Source organism: Salminus brasiliensis, chromosome 11, assembly GCF_030463535.1.
Source record: "Salminus brasiliensis chromosome 11, fSalBra1.hap2, whole genome shotgun sequence".
Classification (NCBI taxonomy): domain Eukaryota; kingdom Metazoa; phylum Chordata; class Actinopteri; order Characiformes; family Bryconidae; genus Salminus; species Salminus brasiliensis.
In genome coordinates, this window is record NC_132888.1 from 16,491,988 (window position 1) to 16,510,741 (window position 18,754).

Here is an 18,754-nt window from a genome sequence, read left to right on the forward strand (position 1 = left end):
CAGGGATCAATTCCTATCATGGTGGGAAAGCATAGGAGAAGAGGAAATTGAATTTATACTGTAAAGCTCCATTAATAATCGTAATGATAACCATGATTATCTACAGGTTTACAATGACATGCTCATAAATACTTCCGCTGCTTCTGAAATGATTTATGGCAACCCTGTGTGTGAGTTTTACGTTTGCTGGAGACTGAACACACACACACACACACCAGTATGGAAGAGTATCTCCTGTGAAGTGAAATTGCTGTAATCTGCTAAATTAATAGTACTCACCACTTTCCGTGGGTGGTATTGCTATCAAGGCTCTCTGTGTATTTAAGGCTTTTCTCTGAGTATGTATGTGTGTGTGTGTGTGTGTGTGTGTGTGTGTGTGTGTGTGTGTGTGTGTAAAAAAGTAAATCCTTGGGCTACACAGATACTGGGGTGATTCCATTTCTGGGAGAGGCTCTGCTATAGCTTGCAGTCACTGATCTGGAGAGGCAGATTGCAAAGTAGAGCATAGACTGAGAGGTAAAAAAAAAACCCAAAAACTTGCTGACGGAGTGGATTCTTATTCTAAACGAATAAGATGGAGGGAGAGTGGTTGAAGGGTTTGCACTTCCTTCATCCACTCCACCAGGACCCTGCTGTGAGAGAATGTGCATTAAAGAGACACTTTTAAACACATGTAACATAAGAAGATATAGATTTTAATATCTTTATAAACATTTTTTTTTGTATAGTCGTCTGAGAACAACTTGTCAAACCATCAAAGAACTGGGGGGGGCGAGACACAGGAGAATAGAGGACACGGTGGAGTGGGTAAAGGGGACTGGATTGTGCAGTTTTCTTTGAAAATGGTGCCTAAAGCATGTAAGAAAAAAAAAACAAACGTAAAAAAAAATTCAAAACAGGAAAAAAAAAAGATCTGCAAAAAGGTACTTCTCTGCTTGAGAAGTCAGAAACCCTGTTGTCATCAGAAATGTCATTCATTAATGTTTTCTTTTTTTTCCTTTTTTTTTTTGTCATGGTACTGATTAATATCTCCCTTGGAAGTCCATCTACTGCGCACAGTACAGTTCACAATCCATTTTTTTTTACAAAGACCATCTCAATGAAGGAGGCACAATTCTCCAGAAGTTCTCCAGCACCTGCAGCTGATGAACCAACGCCCGTCCCCCAGTACGCCCTCTGTCCAAAACAGACGTGATTGTCTTTCTCCTGGACCCCAGTTTGCCTTGTTTTGAAACCAGCAGTCATTGAGTGTTGAACAAGCAGTCCTATGGCTCCGAAAGGTCATTTTTTGGCCACGGTGAATTGAAAAATCATTGTTAAGCTTCATCACAACAAGATAGTCGAAGGAACATTGTTTTTTTTCTTCTTCTTCTTTGTCTCCCTTTTCTTATCTCCTCTGGTTATTATTGAACAGTGGATTTCACAGCCTGCTAAGAGAGAAGGGTGTCCATGTTTTGGATGGAGGGTTCAGACAGAGGGCTGTTAGCAAAAATGGAGTTCACCCCAATTTGACCTGGGTCCCCTTGGGGCACTTCCTGTTTCCATGCCCCCTGCCGTTAGCAGGTCATCTCCAGTTTCCAGCTCAGCCAAATAAAACAAAACACAGAAGACAAGAAACACACACAACTCTGTAGATTTCCATACCTTTTTGATCTTGACACAAGCATTCACACCCAAACATACACACACACATCCACTCAGTCACAAAGACCTTTCGAAGCATGTGCTTCTTTAAACAATAATAGCAGCTCATTATCATTAGGATTCGTAATGTACTGTCACAAAGTAATCCAGACTCAAAACTGGGCGATTGATCAATGACTTATGTAGAAAAGAAAAACGTGAGGTATGAAGACATATAAAGAAGACATCGATATTGTAAAAGTATGGAATTTAGGCAACAATTTGACTGAGGTAAGGTAACCAGTGTGCTTTCATAGAGGCTAAACAGTTTGAGTGCACTGTTTTTTAGCAGTTTCTTTGTAAAATGTTGAGAAAAAAATACAAAAAATGTCTCTAGCCTAACAAAGTTCTCCCTGGTGAATGATCATAATTGTATGGGATTTCATATCTAGGGTGATCTTAATGGCAGCAACTCTTCCGAAAGAGATATTTGGCAATACTTTAAAACAAAAAAGAGGATGCTTTATTTAAAAGTAAAACTATATGCTCTGTCTGGTGTTTTTTTTTATATTTAAAGTCATCTTGAAGTTATCTTGAAGTCACATATTCTAGAGAATAAAACAGAATAGAGTTGGCTCCGAGTTGGTCAGTGGTCTAAGGCTGCCGCTATGATCCGAAGATTGCGGGTTTGAATCCCATGTCATGATGCTTGCCATCAGCAGCCGGAGTCCATGAGAGCACAATTGGCCTTGCTCTGTCAGGATGGGTTGATGGCACTCCCCACATCATTCCCAGTAAGATGTTGTTCAGCACAGGTGTCTGTTAGCTGTTGTATTGGAGCTGGGGAGCTGCTTCTTTGCAGTTTAAAACCAGGCGGTGGCTTGCTTTACATGTTTACATGCTAGTGTTGGGGGCACTGCTAGTGAGTGGACGAGTTCACATGAATAGGGATTGGTAATTGGTCCGCCAAATTGGGTAGAAAATAGGGCACATTTAGAAATAAATGATAAAAAAATGAATCTTTTGGATCTTGGGATACATGGCATCTCCATCACCCTGATCAGTTCCCAAATTATCTCACCAGGGTTAGGGAGTAAGAAGGAAGCAAAATTGCCACTACACACAACTATAAACCATTGTAAACAAGCATACATACATAGCCAGTAAGATACAAATTAAATTTAACATGAAATGTTTGAAATTATTGATAAGATGAGGTGGTTAATTAAATGTAGTGTGGGAAGAAATGTCAAGCAATGACTTTAATTCAATGAGAAAGAAAAAAAAGAACAGAAAAAAACCTATGGACACACTGAAGATGAGCATGACCCCTTGCAGGAAAGTTTCATTGACTGCCAATACAAACCAACACTTTGTTTTATATATTATATATACTTCAATATATGGCCGCTTAGTTATATAAGAATTTTCAAATAAAGTAAAATCATATTAACGTCAATAAAATTTGCAACCATTTAGATCATATCAATAAAACATTGTTAATTATGTAATTGGTATTCTGTAATGCAGTAACCTTCCCAACCTTCTGGATTCCAGCCACATGTCATGACCCCTTAGCATGCCATTTCAGTGATCGCTTACAAATATGCAGCTAATAGACACTCAAAAGTAAATCAAAAAATGTCATGGCAACAGTGGCAGTGCAAGCATGTTAGGTTTGCCCTAATTCTTTTCTCTCAAAACTTTCACCCTTCGGCTTGCCTCAATTTGTGAGTCTTTAGCAATATGTTGTTCAACCATGTTTACCTATTTCAGAGTCTAAATGGCAAAGCTCCTGACACAGTATTTTACAGACATAATCAGACACACACAAAGGGACTCCCATTCCCACACACTCTTGCGTACACACAGAGACACACGTAAAGAGGCCTTGCAAGGCTGGAGCTAGAGTGGGTCTGAGGACTGCATTGTTTTTGTAGAGCTATAATGCATTGTTTTTAAGTTCAACGCAGGATGAATCCAGTGCTTAGCAGCACAAGAAGTCCCGCAATACTGGAGAGAGAGAACAGGGACAGCTGGGCTGTGCCTCTGTTGGTGGCTTGTTGGACCCCGCTTGGGGGGCGCACAGAGGTCCGAGGGGTACATTTGTGCTTTCTCCGTGTGGTCGAACTATCGGGGGATGTGTGGTCGTATTTCCCAGTGAAATCAGGTGAGGAATACTCCTTGTCGGCCATCTCCTTTGAGGTGTGGACCTCGTTGGGCCCTTTCCCCTTGCCACTCCTGTTCCGCGGGCGGGTACAGTTCCGAGAGCGACCAGGTCTCTGAGGAGTCACTACTTCCGGAGAACCTCCCGGTCCCGCCTGCACCCCGTTAATAGCAGGGGGCGGCTGAGGCAGAGGTGAGGGTGAGGAGGGGAATTGTTCAGTAAGGTGGGGCTGGTGTGGGTGTGTCTGTGGAGGCTGGGCAGGCTGGGGCTCTTGCTTCAACGAGACTTTGTCTGTTCCTGCCCATGAATTGACCTTGCTCTGGTGCAGGGATTCAGATCCAGAGCAATTGGGGAAGTCCTCTTTCTTCAGCTGCTTCAAGTCCTTTCCTGCCAGTTCAGTTGGGGCCATGCAGCCAACTGATGACGTGGAACCACGGAACCTCTTCAGCCAGTCCCACAAAGACAAAGCCTTGCAATCACACTTCCAGGGGTTGTCGTTGAGACGCAGGTACTCCAATGCGCCCAGCATGGCCAGGCACTCTCCGGCCAACTCAGTCAGGGAGTTGTTGAACAGATAAAGGGTGGTGAGGCGCTTTAGGTCATGGAAGGCCAGATGGTCCACCCACTGCAGCTGATTGTGGTGCAGCAGCAGCCGGTCCAGAGCCCGCAGGCCTCTGAAGGTGTTCTGGTGCAGTCTCCACAGGCGGTTTCCATGAAGAAACAGGTGACTCAGGTTGTGCAGGTCCACAAAGATGTCATCCTGCAGGTGCTCCAAATGGTTATCCTGTAGAGACACAGAGGACACACTTTTTAGATTTTGATAGAAGGTCAATTTGCCAACATACAGACAGAATAAGAGGTTAGCTTTAACAGACAGTGAAACATGTTAGATGGCTAGTTGCTTACTTGCAGATACAAGTACTGCAGATTGCGAAGGCCCTGGAAGATGTTATTAGGCAGTGCACTCAGGCCACAGCGGTACAGGTGGAGGGCATGGAGGCGGCCAAGCCCATGAAAGGTCTCTGGGGAGAGGGAGCGCAGATGGCGGTTGTCCCCCAGATCTAGCTCCTCCAGTAGCGTGAAGCCTTGAAATGTGGAGGGCTCGATGTAAGTGATGTTATTGGAGTAGATCCACAGTGTGACCGTAGTAGGACTGAAGTGACCCCGCAGTAGCCGGTGGATCTTGTTGTTCTGGAGGAAGATGCGCTCGCTGTGTGGAGGAATGCCCTCAGGGACAGACAGGAAGTTGTGGGCCTGGCAGCTGACGGTGCTGGGGGCCGAGTAGCATATGCAGTGGCGCGGGCAGGACCAGGACAGCTCCAACCCACAGAGCACCAGCAGGAACTCAAGCCCACAGCCTGGAAACAAAGAATGTGAGACAGTCAGTGTTGTTGGAATGTCGCCTAGTCTTTGGTCCATTTTTTAACTTGAACAGTTTGAATTGGTGAGCAAGAAGACCTGTTGTACCATATGTACCAAGAGCGTCTGTTCATCTAACATAAAGTACCATCTGTTAATGTAGTGCTCATTTGCCATAAAGAAGTGGCTAAGAAAGATTTATAGAGATAAAATGACAAAGAAGAAGGTATTGACCAGGAGGAGGCCAGAGGATGCAGACAGAGGTCAAGACAGAGTAGCAGTTAAACAGTACAAGACTGGACAGAGATAGATAGGATACAGCAGGGGTGGCATACAGGCTGTCCAGGATATTAATGCTGGGATGCTAAATGATGATGAATTGCTCAAATAGGCCTCACAACCTGTTGATAGATACAGATTATGGTGATTTGTGCATTTTGCTGCTTGTTAATCGTGGATACGCAGCACTACTATGGTGTAGGTTGTCCAGAGTGACAAATGTGGATCAGAGCAAGCTATCTAAAATTCTCATCCTCAGAGAGAGAATTTCAAATGGGTAAAATAACATTGGCAAGCAGTCATTAAAAAGCCTATAAAGCAAGGAAGATATCTTATATTTCATAATCATTCTTTGGAACAGCTGCTGTGAGTATCTATCAGGCTGTGTGTCTCTTGCTGAAGCCAAACAAAGACATCTGAAAATGACCCTGTAGATGTGTAGCTAAACTTATGCCAAGCCTGAAAGGCATACTATTTCCCAAACTGCTTTTTTGCTATGCTTCTTTGAAGCTATTCTGTGTAACTTATCCAACTGTTCATCTAAAGAGAATGGATGAAGAGAGAGAAACTTTTACACTTTATGAATCCCATTTAGGCACCAATGGAAGCACCCTCCCTCCTTCCTTTTTTTCCTCTCCAAAAAGTATTATTAAAAACACCGTTCCTGTCATTCACTCAAAATCGATTTGCTCCTGCTGCCTCTTAACATTGCAATAATCCTTTAGGTTTCTGCATTTAAAATTCGGAGGCAGGGAATTACACTCTTACAGGAGACAAGCGGGTATTTATTGGAATTTTTTTCCCTCCCAACTATGGCTAAGCTGTGGCATTCAGATGCTGACTGTGTTGACCTTTAGTGATAATTCCCTGGGCGCCTGATGACAGCCCTCAAGCAGCGCGCATCACCTGTGCAGGAGCCTCGCTCCCAGAGTGGCCGTGTAATCCTGTTTGTCCCGATGCTCTGGCACAATGAAATATGTCCTTCCTGTCTGCCATTCCGACGTTCACCGCCCCAACAGGCTAAACACAGGCTTCTTTCTTTTGGGGTTAGCTAGTGAGTGAAGGCTCTTCTGACTAGTAAACACACAGGAAGTAAGAAATCCTCTAATGCCTCTATAAATAGGTAATGTAATGGCTCCTATCTGAATGTCAGATAAGCAAAAATGGGGGTGCAGATCAGAAAGATTTGACCAGTCTTTATCCTGTAGAGGGAGCAGAAGGATCGATCCCACTGTGCAGGGGAAAATCTAACATACATCCTTTTATTGGGAGACCACTACTATCTCCACACTCAATCAGGCCACAATACAAACGCTGGCTCACACACAAATCCTAACAGGCAGGCGCAAAATGATAAAGTGGGGAGTGTAGGCATTATAGAGTCATAAATGAAGTGTACTGAGACATCTGATTTGAGTGAAAGCTAGAGGGAACCGTTTTTTTTAAAGGTTGGTTACATGCACTTGAAATGGACTTTTTTTTGCTATCAAGCCTTATTCTATCTCTTTCGTGCACACACATGAGCAAATCACACTTTCATTTCTGTGTCTGAACGGAGGCATGACACCAGTTCTTTGAACGAATGAGAAAAATACATGGTAGATTACTCATGTGGAGTTAAGCTGTGGGGGATATAAGGCCAATAAACAGGAAAAGACATGGCAAACAGCTCGGTTTTGGCTGGCGGAACAGTTGAGCCTTGTTCAATTTTCCTCATCCTCCTGACATTTGTGTTTGCAAATATCCCCTCGCATCGCATTAGTCGACTCACATCACCGCATCACACGCTGCTATCTGCGCTGCGCTCCACACTTTGGTAGATTGTATTTCTATTAATAGATCTCAACGTGTGCGTTCTGTCCATCCGACTCAGCTTTTGTACCTGTTCCGGGCCCAATAAGCTCCCTCTTTGCTCAGCATCTCAGCATTTATTTTTGTTACACGTGTGCCTTTAATAGATTTCAGTATTCATTTTCCCACTTGTAGATCAGATTTGGCCGAGATAAAGAGAAACTGTTCAGCTCAGATAAAAAGACTTGCTATCTCTCGCCATTTGCTAATCATGTCTGACACGTTCCAGTCTTTGTCTCACTGATCCACTGCTTACTCACAGTGCCAGGGACTATATTAAGCTTCATTGTTCTCCGATTGTCGGTGCCATTTGTTGTTCTCTATTATATAAGTGTGAAAATTACAACAATGGTTAGACTGGAATTCAAGTCTATACAATTTCCCCACCCGCCTCAAATGTAGTCAATTACCCAAGGATATATATTTGAAGTTTTCTGCTGAAGTTTTCAATGGACCTACAAGGCTAATGTAGCTAACATGTAGCGGAAGCTTATACTGCATGCCTCAGCATCATGCAAACTACGTGCCTCACAAAGCGTCACACTTGCCTCAAAGCATGTCGAGCTATTAAAAGACCTGATTTTCCTCACTTCAGAGACTTCTTTACGCATCGTGTGGTCTGCTTATGGCTTAAACATGCTGGGATGGCCTGGAAACTACTTGTAAACTACTTTGTGGACAGTGGAACAGTTGATTTTCTGCGATCTTTGTAAATCCCTTTTCTAGACTAATGATGCATCTACAACCTTAGATTTAGATTAGAGAAGCTTCTCCAACATCCTCTCTAACCACGTCTTCAGTTGATGTGCTGCACCTGAAGTTTAGGCATTTGAAGTAGTAATAAATGTGGGGATGTCGTAACTTTTTCCTCACGAGAAAATGATATTTATCTTAATTATATTTTACTAATTTTGTAAGTCAGTTTTGGGTTTAGTGATATTACCTCCATCTCTCAATTCTGATCAAACAAATAGGTTTTTATGGGGTGTCCCAATTTTCACATGACTGTATACTTAGCTATTTGGTCTACAACAGTTAACTCCTGCACAGGGACATTCAGGGTGAACCTGGATGGAGTGTTTCAGTGAAGGCTGCTTTTTGAATGAGGCACAATACACTCCAACAGGCTAAACACAGGCTCCTTTCCTTGTGGGTTAGTGAGTGAAGGGTCTTCTGGACAAGCATCGGCTTCTTTACCACTGCAGGTCTGGACGGTTCTACACAGACACAGTATGGCACGGATCGCTTACACACCGGGCTGAGCCCACTTTTCTCAGCACAGTTAGCTAACTGCATTTGGGGCAAGAGAACCGTTCAGTGGGAGTTTAATGATGTACTCCCCCTTCTTTTTACCACTTTAGTTCTGCGTTCGTACAGTAAAGTCTGCAAATGGAAATAGATATCCTAAGTGGTTTAACAGGTCCATACTGGTGCAGAACCATTATAAACCATTTGGCCCTGAAGTGAAAATGCACAATAACAAACTTTTTTAATTATTGAGAGCTTAGAAAATGGTCCGATTCAAAAACACATTAAAATATAAGAAATATACAGAGAATTGGTCCTTGAAGTAATCTCATGTATACTGATTTTGAGGTTCCTGACACTGTATGACAAACTGCTATCTACAAAAATGAGCAAAAGTATGGATTGAAGGCTTCCGGCTTCAAAACGGCAACTACTGTTACTTTTTGCCCATTCATTTAGATAACAGTGTATCAGAAACTTCATAAGCAAGTCTCTTAAGTCTTGAGATAACTCTGAGTCTGAGGCAAGTGTGTGATGATTTAGTCATACAGTTTACACAGTGCTAATCAGGAGCTAGCTACTTTTGCTTCATAGCTCTGGTTCAGATCTGAAAAGGCACTAACTGAAACTTCAGAACCCAGGCATATCTTTACAGTAGTGCAGTAACTGCAGTAGACAATATTTTTGGACCCAAACATTGCTTTAACAGCAGCTTAGCTTTGGCTGGGGGGAAAAAAGCCCCCCACTGAGATGGATACTAGGCTTGCATTGGCTTAGCGTTTGAATGACAGGGTTTCTATCTCTGTGCTCCGCCCTGCAGGGGAAAACTACCTCCAGAGACCTGCCGCTTCACACCTGTCACCTCCCTGATCGCAGCGTTGTGAGCTTGCTGGAACCCTCACACTGCAATTTACACCCCTCTGCTTCTCCAGGACGGCGAGAGATAGGGAGGGGAGATATTTTTAATGGTGAGGAGAGATGCACAGGGCAACAGTCTGATAACAGCTAATAATGATAAAGGAGGGAGAGGGGACAGGAGGGCAGTGGGCTGTCTCGAAATAAAAATGGAAAGTGTGGAGGTGTATTATCATTCTGTTTGCTCACACAATGAGCCTCTATCATCGAACTGAATTATTGAGGCGGTTTGGAGCACATCCATAGCCCCGCCATAACACCCCCAAAGCCCTTCAGTGCCAATAATGCCTAAAATCTCAATGCTTGGGAAAAAGAGTTTTTTTTCCTGTTGTTGCTGAGGAACAACGGAGGTGTTATTGTGATCATTCTCACTCTCTTTCTCCTCCTCTTCCTCTCTCTCTCTCTCTCTCTCTCTGTCTGTCTGTCTGTCTGTCTGTCTGTCTTTTCCTCTCCTTCTCACCACCTTTCCCCTTATCTGTCTCTGTATGAAGGATGCAGCTGAGAGCTCGTTACAGGGAGAATGATTAAACAGGCTGCGACTGGGCCTGACGTTTGCCCCCGCCGACCCGACGGCCACTGTGCCTTTTCATGCCTCGCAGTCACCAAGAGGAAAATAACTAAATAAAGGCATAAAATAGAATGGCTCCGGTCCCCAGACAGACAGTGTAAAGTCAGTCTGCTGAATATCAATGAAGCATAGTTCACACTAAATTTGCCCTCATGAATAACACATCGTTGCTAATAGGAGAGAAGCAGTCCGTCTGTCTCTCGGCGTGACTCGGCCCACCATTACACTGGACAAACTCAATTTCCTGTGTCTCTCTAAGGACCCTGATAAGCGTGGGGCTGTTTACTACCTCGCTGGCGTGGCCCCATAAACAACGTGCTTTCGCTTAAGAGGTAGTCACATTAATGTAACACATACACGCACACACGCACATACTCTCATTCTCAGCCTGACAATCAAGCTAGTGACAAAGCAATAAAGCTGCCTATTGATTAGTGTGAGTGACTTTTCTGTGCATTACCAAAGGGAGCCAGCACTTTAGCTGTACAGGCTGCTGACACGCTGTCATTCAGACATTCCTTTAGTTGGTTCGTAGTGAGTTAGAAACTCTTATTTACAGATTATCTGTCTGTAAATATGGCAGGTCTAGTAACATGAATCCATCTTAGCCTGTGTGTTTAATAAAAATAGACTATCTCTACAATATGACTGGGGTTACATGTTTACATTACAGACGAACTGAAGATATTGCTATTAAAGGTGTTTCAAGGACGATGCCTGGGTGGAAAAAAAAGAGAGATCTGTTTCTGTAGGAATTCTTCACCCATATCTGGTATTTTTCATGTCCATGTCTGCTGATGTAGAAAATGTAGAAACTGGGTCTATATCTACACTTTGTCTATGATTATAGTACAACCCTTTCTGGTGCTATATAGAGTTTTTACAAGGTGTTCTAAGTACTAGCTAAAGGGATAGTTTTAACACCAATCACAACACTTTAACCAGACAAGCAACCATTTAGTCATCTAATATAGATTTACACTATATGGACAAATGTATTGGGATGCATTTCTTAATCAATGAAATCAGGTGTTTTATTCAGTCCCTTTGTCACAGGTGTATTAAATCAAGCACCTAGCCATGCAGTCTGCCTTCCCACACATTAGTGAAAGAATGGGTGGTTCTAAAGAGCTTTCTGAATTTCATATATATGTAATATAGAATTACTAAATATAATATAAAATATCAAAAAGTGTTTAGGAACCACAGCACCTTGCATACCATGTAAAGCTACAGAGTGGGGCCACAAAGTGCTGAGGTGCATAACAGTTCCAAGCCTGCTTTTAGAGCTGCAGAGGGAGGGGGGGGCAACCTTATATTAATGCATATAAACTAAGAATGGGATGTCATTAAAAGCCCCTGTAGGAGGGGTGTCCCAATACTTTTTTTACCATATATTTTAGATCCAAGTCCATTGCATTTTCTAAAGAATCCTTAAGGAACCATTTTAAGCTCCTGGATTAGCATTACAGAGAAATGGATTTGTATAGTCGGGTTGTAATGATGCCTGATATCTCAACACAAATATGACAGATGACATTTGACAATGTATTATGGAGAACAGGCCTCTTTTAATTATAAGATCTAATGTTGCTGCATTGTTTGAACACCAAAGCTTGCAAACAATCAGCAAATCAAAACCCCATGCCAGCAAGGTCTTGTCATGCACAGCACTATTCCAGCCTCCCAGCTCAAGTCATTAGTAGATTCTACAGCAGCATGGATACATTTTTCTTTATTTATTCGTTTTGTTCAGCCAGTATCATAAATCTAATCAAATTGTGGGTTGAGTGTATCGTGTGGTGTGTGTGCCTGGGCAGTGTATTGAGCCCCAGTTCAATGCCACTTGGATAGCAGTGGTGTTACTATGCAAGACCAACTGCTAGTGTAGAGACAATAAAGTGTTTTGCTTTTCCAGAATAAAATAAACATCAAATATTGGTTTGAATAGTCAACACTGAACAATGGACCAATTGCAAATTATGGTAAAATATTATAGAAATCATATAATTCTTTATGTTATGAAATTATATAATTATCACATAACGGTATGGTAACATATTGCAAGGATCTGTAATTAGTGGGCTGTATACCCAGTAGACATGTCAACCAAGTCTGCGGTGCTCTAGCACAGGCCTTATTCCAGTTTTCAACGACTCAGTATAGCAATTAAGGAGAAGGGGAGCATAATTCCATAGTATCAACCTGCTCAGCTGTGTGTGAAGGAGATTTCCTGGGTTTGTGCTCACAACAACATCTTGACTGTTTTAGAATCCTTCTATCATCTTTTTCAGATCTCTGCCAATAACACCACTACCCCTAGTTTCTGCCGAGCGCAACAGATTAACAATGGCTAATAAATCTATTTTAACTGATTTACTTATGTGAGCTGTGATCAGTCATGTTGCATTTATGTCTATTATCAGCAATAGTTTATGTTCCGGTTGAATTAAACAGCAATTATTCATCCACAAATTGAATGATTTATATAGCAGTAATTTAAAGCCGCCATCAGTGATTGCAGCAATCTGTTTGTCATTAAATCTTTGATGTAGTAGAGGGGAGCAGGGCACCACGTAATGTGGGGTAAAATGTAACATGGACTTTTTTTTATTTATAAATAGGTTTGAGAAAACTCATAGAAACCTCATTTGTATATTGCAAAAGCAATCAGACAGGTTGGTAGCAAACTGCTAGCTTTGTGGGTTGTTCTAGAGCCACCCTAGTGAAAGTATACAGAGAATGGACGTCTTGCATAGTGACTACCCAACAGTGGCCTAACAGTGGTGCCCCACGGGCCATTAATGCCAGTCGTTAACAACGACTCCAGCAAGTGGTACAGAGCAATTGACAAACCTTTGTCTATCATTTAATACAGTCCATGCCGTGATGCCTCGCTAGTGTCATCCAAGCCAAAGGTGGTTATTCCCACTATTAGGTAGGTGGTCATAACATTTCCTGGTGGTTGCAATTTGAATTATACTGCATTTAACAGCTCACAGGGTAAGCTAGCCAGGTTACAGTGCAGTGCTCATTTTTGGAGCATATACAACAAGTGTGCTTCAATAATATGGCATGTATATGTCAAATGCCACAAGCTAAGCTAAAGTGTCATAAGATCTGTCATTTCTTCATCATTTTAATAAGCCAATATCCCTTGTTAGTACAGAAAAATAAAATAAATAAAAAAATATGATGTGTATGGCATGTACACTTTCTGGGTAGTATTATTATATATTTAACTATTTTACTATATTAATAGGAATATCTGGAACTTCTTTTTATTACTGGTCATTTCTATTTAATTAGATTTTTTAAAATTAAGCATTACATGACAAACTGAAGGACATGCTGTGTCTCTATATAATAATGCTAGCTCTGAGTGAAACATTTGCACGGAGGACCTCTCGCTTACCTCGACCAGTCACCGCATTATTAGCCACTTGGGAAGGCAGAAGAGGTCTATAACTGTCTTGAAGTACAGCCAATTGTGTCAATTGTTATTATTTGCCAGAAGGGCATTTGAAGCACAAAGAGGGCACCTAATGCTGAGTGAAGTACGGTAATCAAGCAGCTTTATGTTATGATGGAAGGAAGAATACAGTGTAGAAATCATAAGGTCAAACCGCTGGTCCTGAGGGCCAAGATCATTGGACATGACTAATGCGTTTATGCTTTGTCATTAGAAGCAGAGCAGAAGGCTCTGTAAAGAGGCCTGTATTCTGTACCAATCGTTGCTAAGGCTTAAAATGCATACCTCAAATTTCTGTCCGTGACCTCATTTCATCCCCTCTACCTCCTCCATTATATACAAGTGACAAAGAAATATGTCACAATGTTTTAAATATATACTATATGGACAAAGGTATTGGGACACCTGCTCATTCATCGTTTCAAGGGCCTTAAAAATAGAGATTATACTGCTTTGTAAGGACTTGATAGCATTCAGTGACAAGAGTGTTATTAAGATCAGGATGTTGGATGATCAGCACCCCATTTTATCCCCACTTTATCCCAAAAGTATTGGATGGAAAACCATAATTCCAGAGAACACAGTTCCACTGCTTCCAGAGAGTCCAATTCTATTAGCAGTACCTGTTTTCAGGGACTAAACAAGCTGTGTGTGTGCCAGTGCATTTGCCCATTTGTTTCAGCAATGGATTCAACTTAAAGTAGCTGAGTGCATTAATTAGAAGGAGTGTCCACAAACATTTGGACATAGTGTATGTATGTCTTCCTTTGATTGTCAGTAAACTCTTTTAACAGACTATCATTGCAACCGGTAGGTTATTTGTGTTAGAAATGACCATTGGAATTCTACACTCCGTTAGATCTGGACTAAACTGCAGTTCCAACAGTGAATCCACACTGGAAGATCCTTTTTCCTTATGCCTGGGAAACTGGCCATATATGTCCAAATAATTATGCAGGACAACTCTACAAACTCTTAACAAAACAATTCAATGACACCATCAGCTTGTAAAATCCCCATGGCAAAACATTGCTAATAGAATGGAACACTCCTGAACAGCCACACAAGGTCACCATGACCCATTCCAAGCATCAAAACATCAGTACCTGACCACACTAATGCTCTAAAAGCAATCAGATCATCACCACAATGTTCTAACATCTAGTGTGAAGTCTTCAGAAGAAGTCTTCTACTCTATAGAAGAGTGAGAAATGAGAAAATCAAGGTGCTACCAGGGGTTCCTTAAGTGATGAATAGAATAACTATTTTTGTGTGAAGAAACTGTTAAAGGTGTAAATGAGTGGATGTAAAGCTTCTTTACCACAAATGGTTCTTCTGTGGCTTTCAAGCCTTGTAGCACCTTTATTTTTAAGAGTGTAGAGACTGTTACTGCAGCAACGTACATACTTGTCCTTGATTTCAGAAGAAACACTTGATAGACACAGGGTGTCAAAACACTACATGTGAACTGCAGGACTGCCTCACACATCTTGACTGCTATTGCATGTTTGATACTCTCAGCACTGACGTGGGTGACCAGGGTGACCCAAGCTCTAACAACCGCTGTGTGAGTGAAGTGGTCATGATTGGATTTGTCAATATTGACATTGTCTGCATCTGTAGCTTTGTTCTCCCCACCTGTTGCATTGCTGCTGTTTGACAGTGGGTGCCTGAGTCAAGGTGTGCTAATATGTCTGATTGTCTGCAGCAATGGATTTGTTGGAGATTAGAGGTGCCGCGTTTGAAGCCCACCAGGGATGTGAGGAGGTACATACAGAAAAAGCTGATAAGATATGCAAGACGTCTCTTTATAAACACTTGTGTACACATGTCACTGGCAACTTTTGATGATAAGGACTGTGCTGCAAATGAGTACACAGAAACACACACACACAAACTCACACACACACACATGCACATTAAGATGGGGAGAAAAGAGTCTGCACAAACGACAGCAGCCCTTTTTCCAGCTGAGGAGTCAGAGAAGCTAAAAATAGTCTGTCTAAACAAGCCTCTGCCATATGGAGCATGTAAAGAATACAGAGGGGGATTTGAGGGAGGGGCGGGCAGTGGGCGAGTAAATCCAGTTGGTTATTGGGAGAGCTGTTTAAGGTGCAGAAAGACAGAGACAGCGTCCGACAGCCGAGGAGCTCACAGATGTTTAATGCCTGCGTTTTAATTAAAGGGGTTTTAATAGATGTCAGGGAGATGTTAATTCTATTTACTTGTATTTAAATGAGGGAGGAGGCCTATTGTTTCGCTGTTTGTTCAGTCTACAGTCACTGTCAGAGCAGTGGCAGGGATATCGGGATATACGCAGAGCAATCAGCCCCAGACGGCTCTCCATCACCCCGTATGCTGGGGCTGATTACAGCGCTGTTTGAGGGGCTGTCCATCATAGGCCTGATGAGAGTGGCTCCTACCCACCCTGTATAAATCACAGCACACATCTGCATATTCTCTTATTGTGGGTAATGCTGTATAGGGTACGTAAATGAAAGGAAGAAACAGAGTGCACTGGTGTTTTTGTGTTTGACTAAATCTTTGTATAAGATTGTATAAGATGAATATATATATATAATATATATTTGGTCAACATGTATATGTATGTGTGTGCCGTTCATAACACCCAAGGCTACACATTAAGGAACTAAACTAAAAAGAGATGCATAAGTACACAATTTTAAAACTTACACACCTAGTAAACCTAGTAAAAACAGCCCTCTTTCCAAATGTGTACAGCCTAGACCCAACAGAGCGCTGCAGAGGGAGGTGCACAACGCAGTGAGGGTTTTTAGTCTCATAAGTCCAGGTTTTGAAAGTGTGGAGGTTGAAGATTTATTCTCAAATAAACACAAATACGTTAGCTAGCTCCTTCACCTCATTTGTAAAATGCTCCAATGGTGCAAAAAGTGCAATGCAGATACTGTTAAACACACACACAAACTACATACAAGATAAACACAGCTAATGCCAGCTAGTTTACACCTGCCACTTAGTTAATATTATTGTTGGACAAATGTTGCATTCCATTTGAAGGGGGATGTTGAAATTTCAAGGATGTTGAGTTCCAAGTAGAGAAACATTTCAGCTGGAATCCTCCCACATGTCAGATTTCCTACTCAGAAAGTTGAGATCACCAACCCAGAGCTCAAAACCCAAGATTACTGTGGACGTTTCCATGATGTTTGGATGCACAAAACACTGCATAATGTGTTTTATCAGTTTATAACTGGTATCGCTTTGATTCACCATAAAACCACTAGTAAAGGTTTGTGAAAATAGTTGTTGTAAACTCCACAAAGTCTTAGCTAACTCTTTTGGGGGAAATCGTTTGAAATAGTGGACAATTATCTGAATGTTTAACCGGAATGCAGTCCACTCAGGTCATCAACATCATTCCCAGAGGTTAATGAATTACAGCGTAATGTAGCTGCATAAGTGTCTAGCTAAGTTGGCTACATAATTGAGGAAGAAATACTTGTCCAACAGAAAACTGCAACTTTAATTTGGCCTCTTCCTTTATCCAACCTCTTCTTGTCCTAAGACTTCTGTACACCTGCTTTTCCTCTCTTTCTTTCTTCAGCAGTGCAAGCTGTTGTAGGTACCTCTGAAATCTCTCTGCCATTCTCGAGAACTCAGCTCGCTAACTGTCCTGCACAGCTCTACACAAGCTGAGACATACAGAAAATGAAAGAAGTATCGGCTAACTTGGTAAGAAATTTATTATAGAATATTACAGGATTTTACATACATATTTGTCCCAAATATGACAAATAAGATCAAGTTCTTGTGAGAGCTGTAGAGCAGCTCAACCAAATTTACATAGTACAGGAGCAGCATTCTGGGCTCGGAGTGGTAAGGACAGACACCACTCTCCCTATTATTTTAAGTTTAAATTGCTACATAATTTTGCTTCATTAATTTTTACAAACTACATTAAACTCTTATTTTAAAACTCCAGATGACAGTTTGCTCATACCTGTCCTTTTTTTTTCATAGTTAATTTAACTGGTAATTACAGCAGTATTCTCCTCATGAAGCTGTTCTACATTAGAACTGATCTCACTGGTTAGAGACAGAACACTGGGCACCTCATTTGTTAATAACCAGTAACTCTAACAAATGCCTGGGATTCTTGCTGACGCCAGTTCAACTCATTGTAAGCTTTTCATTTCGGTCCTAATCAATGGCCACACATGTGAATGCCTACCAGCTAAGAGTGTACCTTTGGCATAGTGCCATTTTACCATAATACCACTCGTCACACTCACAAAAATGGCACTGGAACAGAGCCGTGCCGCAATGCAACAAAGGCTTTTGTTTGGATTTTTTTGTCGTTTACTTTTTCAGTGCTTATGAAAATAGATTTTCATTCCATTTTGGTCAGAACTAAGAGCAGCTCATCTGAAATGATTTGCACTGCATTGATACACATGAATTGCATACACTCTCAAAATGAGTGGATTAATGGCCAGTTTTGTGCTAGCACTGTTTTAACACATTATGTGTCGGTCTGTGTTAGAGGCATGCTGTGGTCTTGTAGGCCTGGGTAATTACAACATCTTTGTGTTAAAAATCTCAACACAGTGCCTGCTGAGGGTGGGTAAAATAACAGTGCGTTATCATTATTGTGATAAATTACAGCACTGTGCAAAAGTCAGAGATCAGCCTTCATTTATTTTATTTCCACTCAAAACAGCCATTAAGTACAATTTATTCAGGGCAAGTGGTCTTTATTGTCATTGATCAAAATAACTCATGTACATTGGAATAAAATGCCGATCTTCAAGCCAATTGTGCAAACAAAAAGCTATATTAAATACAAATCTGTCAGTATTTAGTGTGTCCAGCCTTTAACCTTATCACAGCTACTAGTCTTATCCGGACTCTTACTTTCAGCATTTCCTCAGAGATCTGCAGGGAGATCTTTCCACAAAGCCAAAGCCCTATTAGGGCTTGTAAGCCCTATTTGGATGGGATTAGTTTTACGTGGGGAGATGGAGAATGTAATTTTTATGGGAGTTTCTCAGTGATTTTAGTCCCATCCCATTGTGTCATATCAGCATTTTTACGGAGTGTGTCTTTTACCTTGTCATAAAAAATAACCTCAGGTGGCATAGGTTAATGTGTATGGGGCAGATATGTTCTAGTCTGTGGCAAACCTTAGTCAAATCCAGAAGATAAGTCAAAGGACTCCTCAGAGGTGTAGAGTAATATGTAGCCTACATACATCTTATTAACATGTAATGGCTTATTTTCAAATGAGAAT

At 41.6% G+C, this 18,754-nt stretch overlaps 1 protein-coding gene across 1 annotated transcript in view; it reads right to left on the minus strand.

The window, feature by feature from the left end:
* Positions 1 to 674: 674 nt before the first annotated feature.
* Positions 675 to 18,754, minus strand: part of rtn4rl1b (reticulon 4 receptor-like 1b) — a 203,930-nt gene continuing 185,850 nt past the window's right edge. The window contains exons 2-3 of the mRNA XM_072691974.1: positions 4,697 to 5,148; positions 675 to 4,574 (exon numbers count right to left, since the gene is read on the minus strand). Coding sequence (XP_072548075.1) covers positions 3,588 to 4,574; positions 4,697 to 5,148 — 1,439 coding nt within the window. The 3' untranslated portion in view covers positions 675 to 3,587. The remainder of the gene's footprint in view (positions 4,575 to 4,696; positions 5,149 to 18,754) is intronic.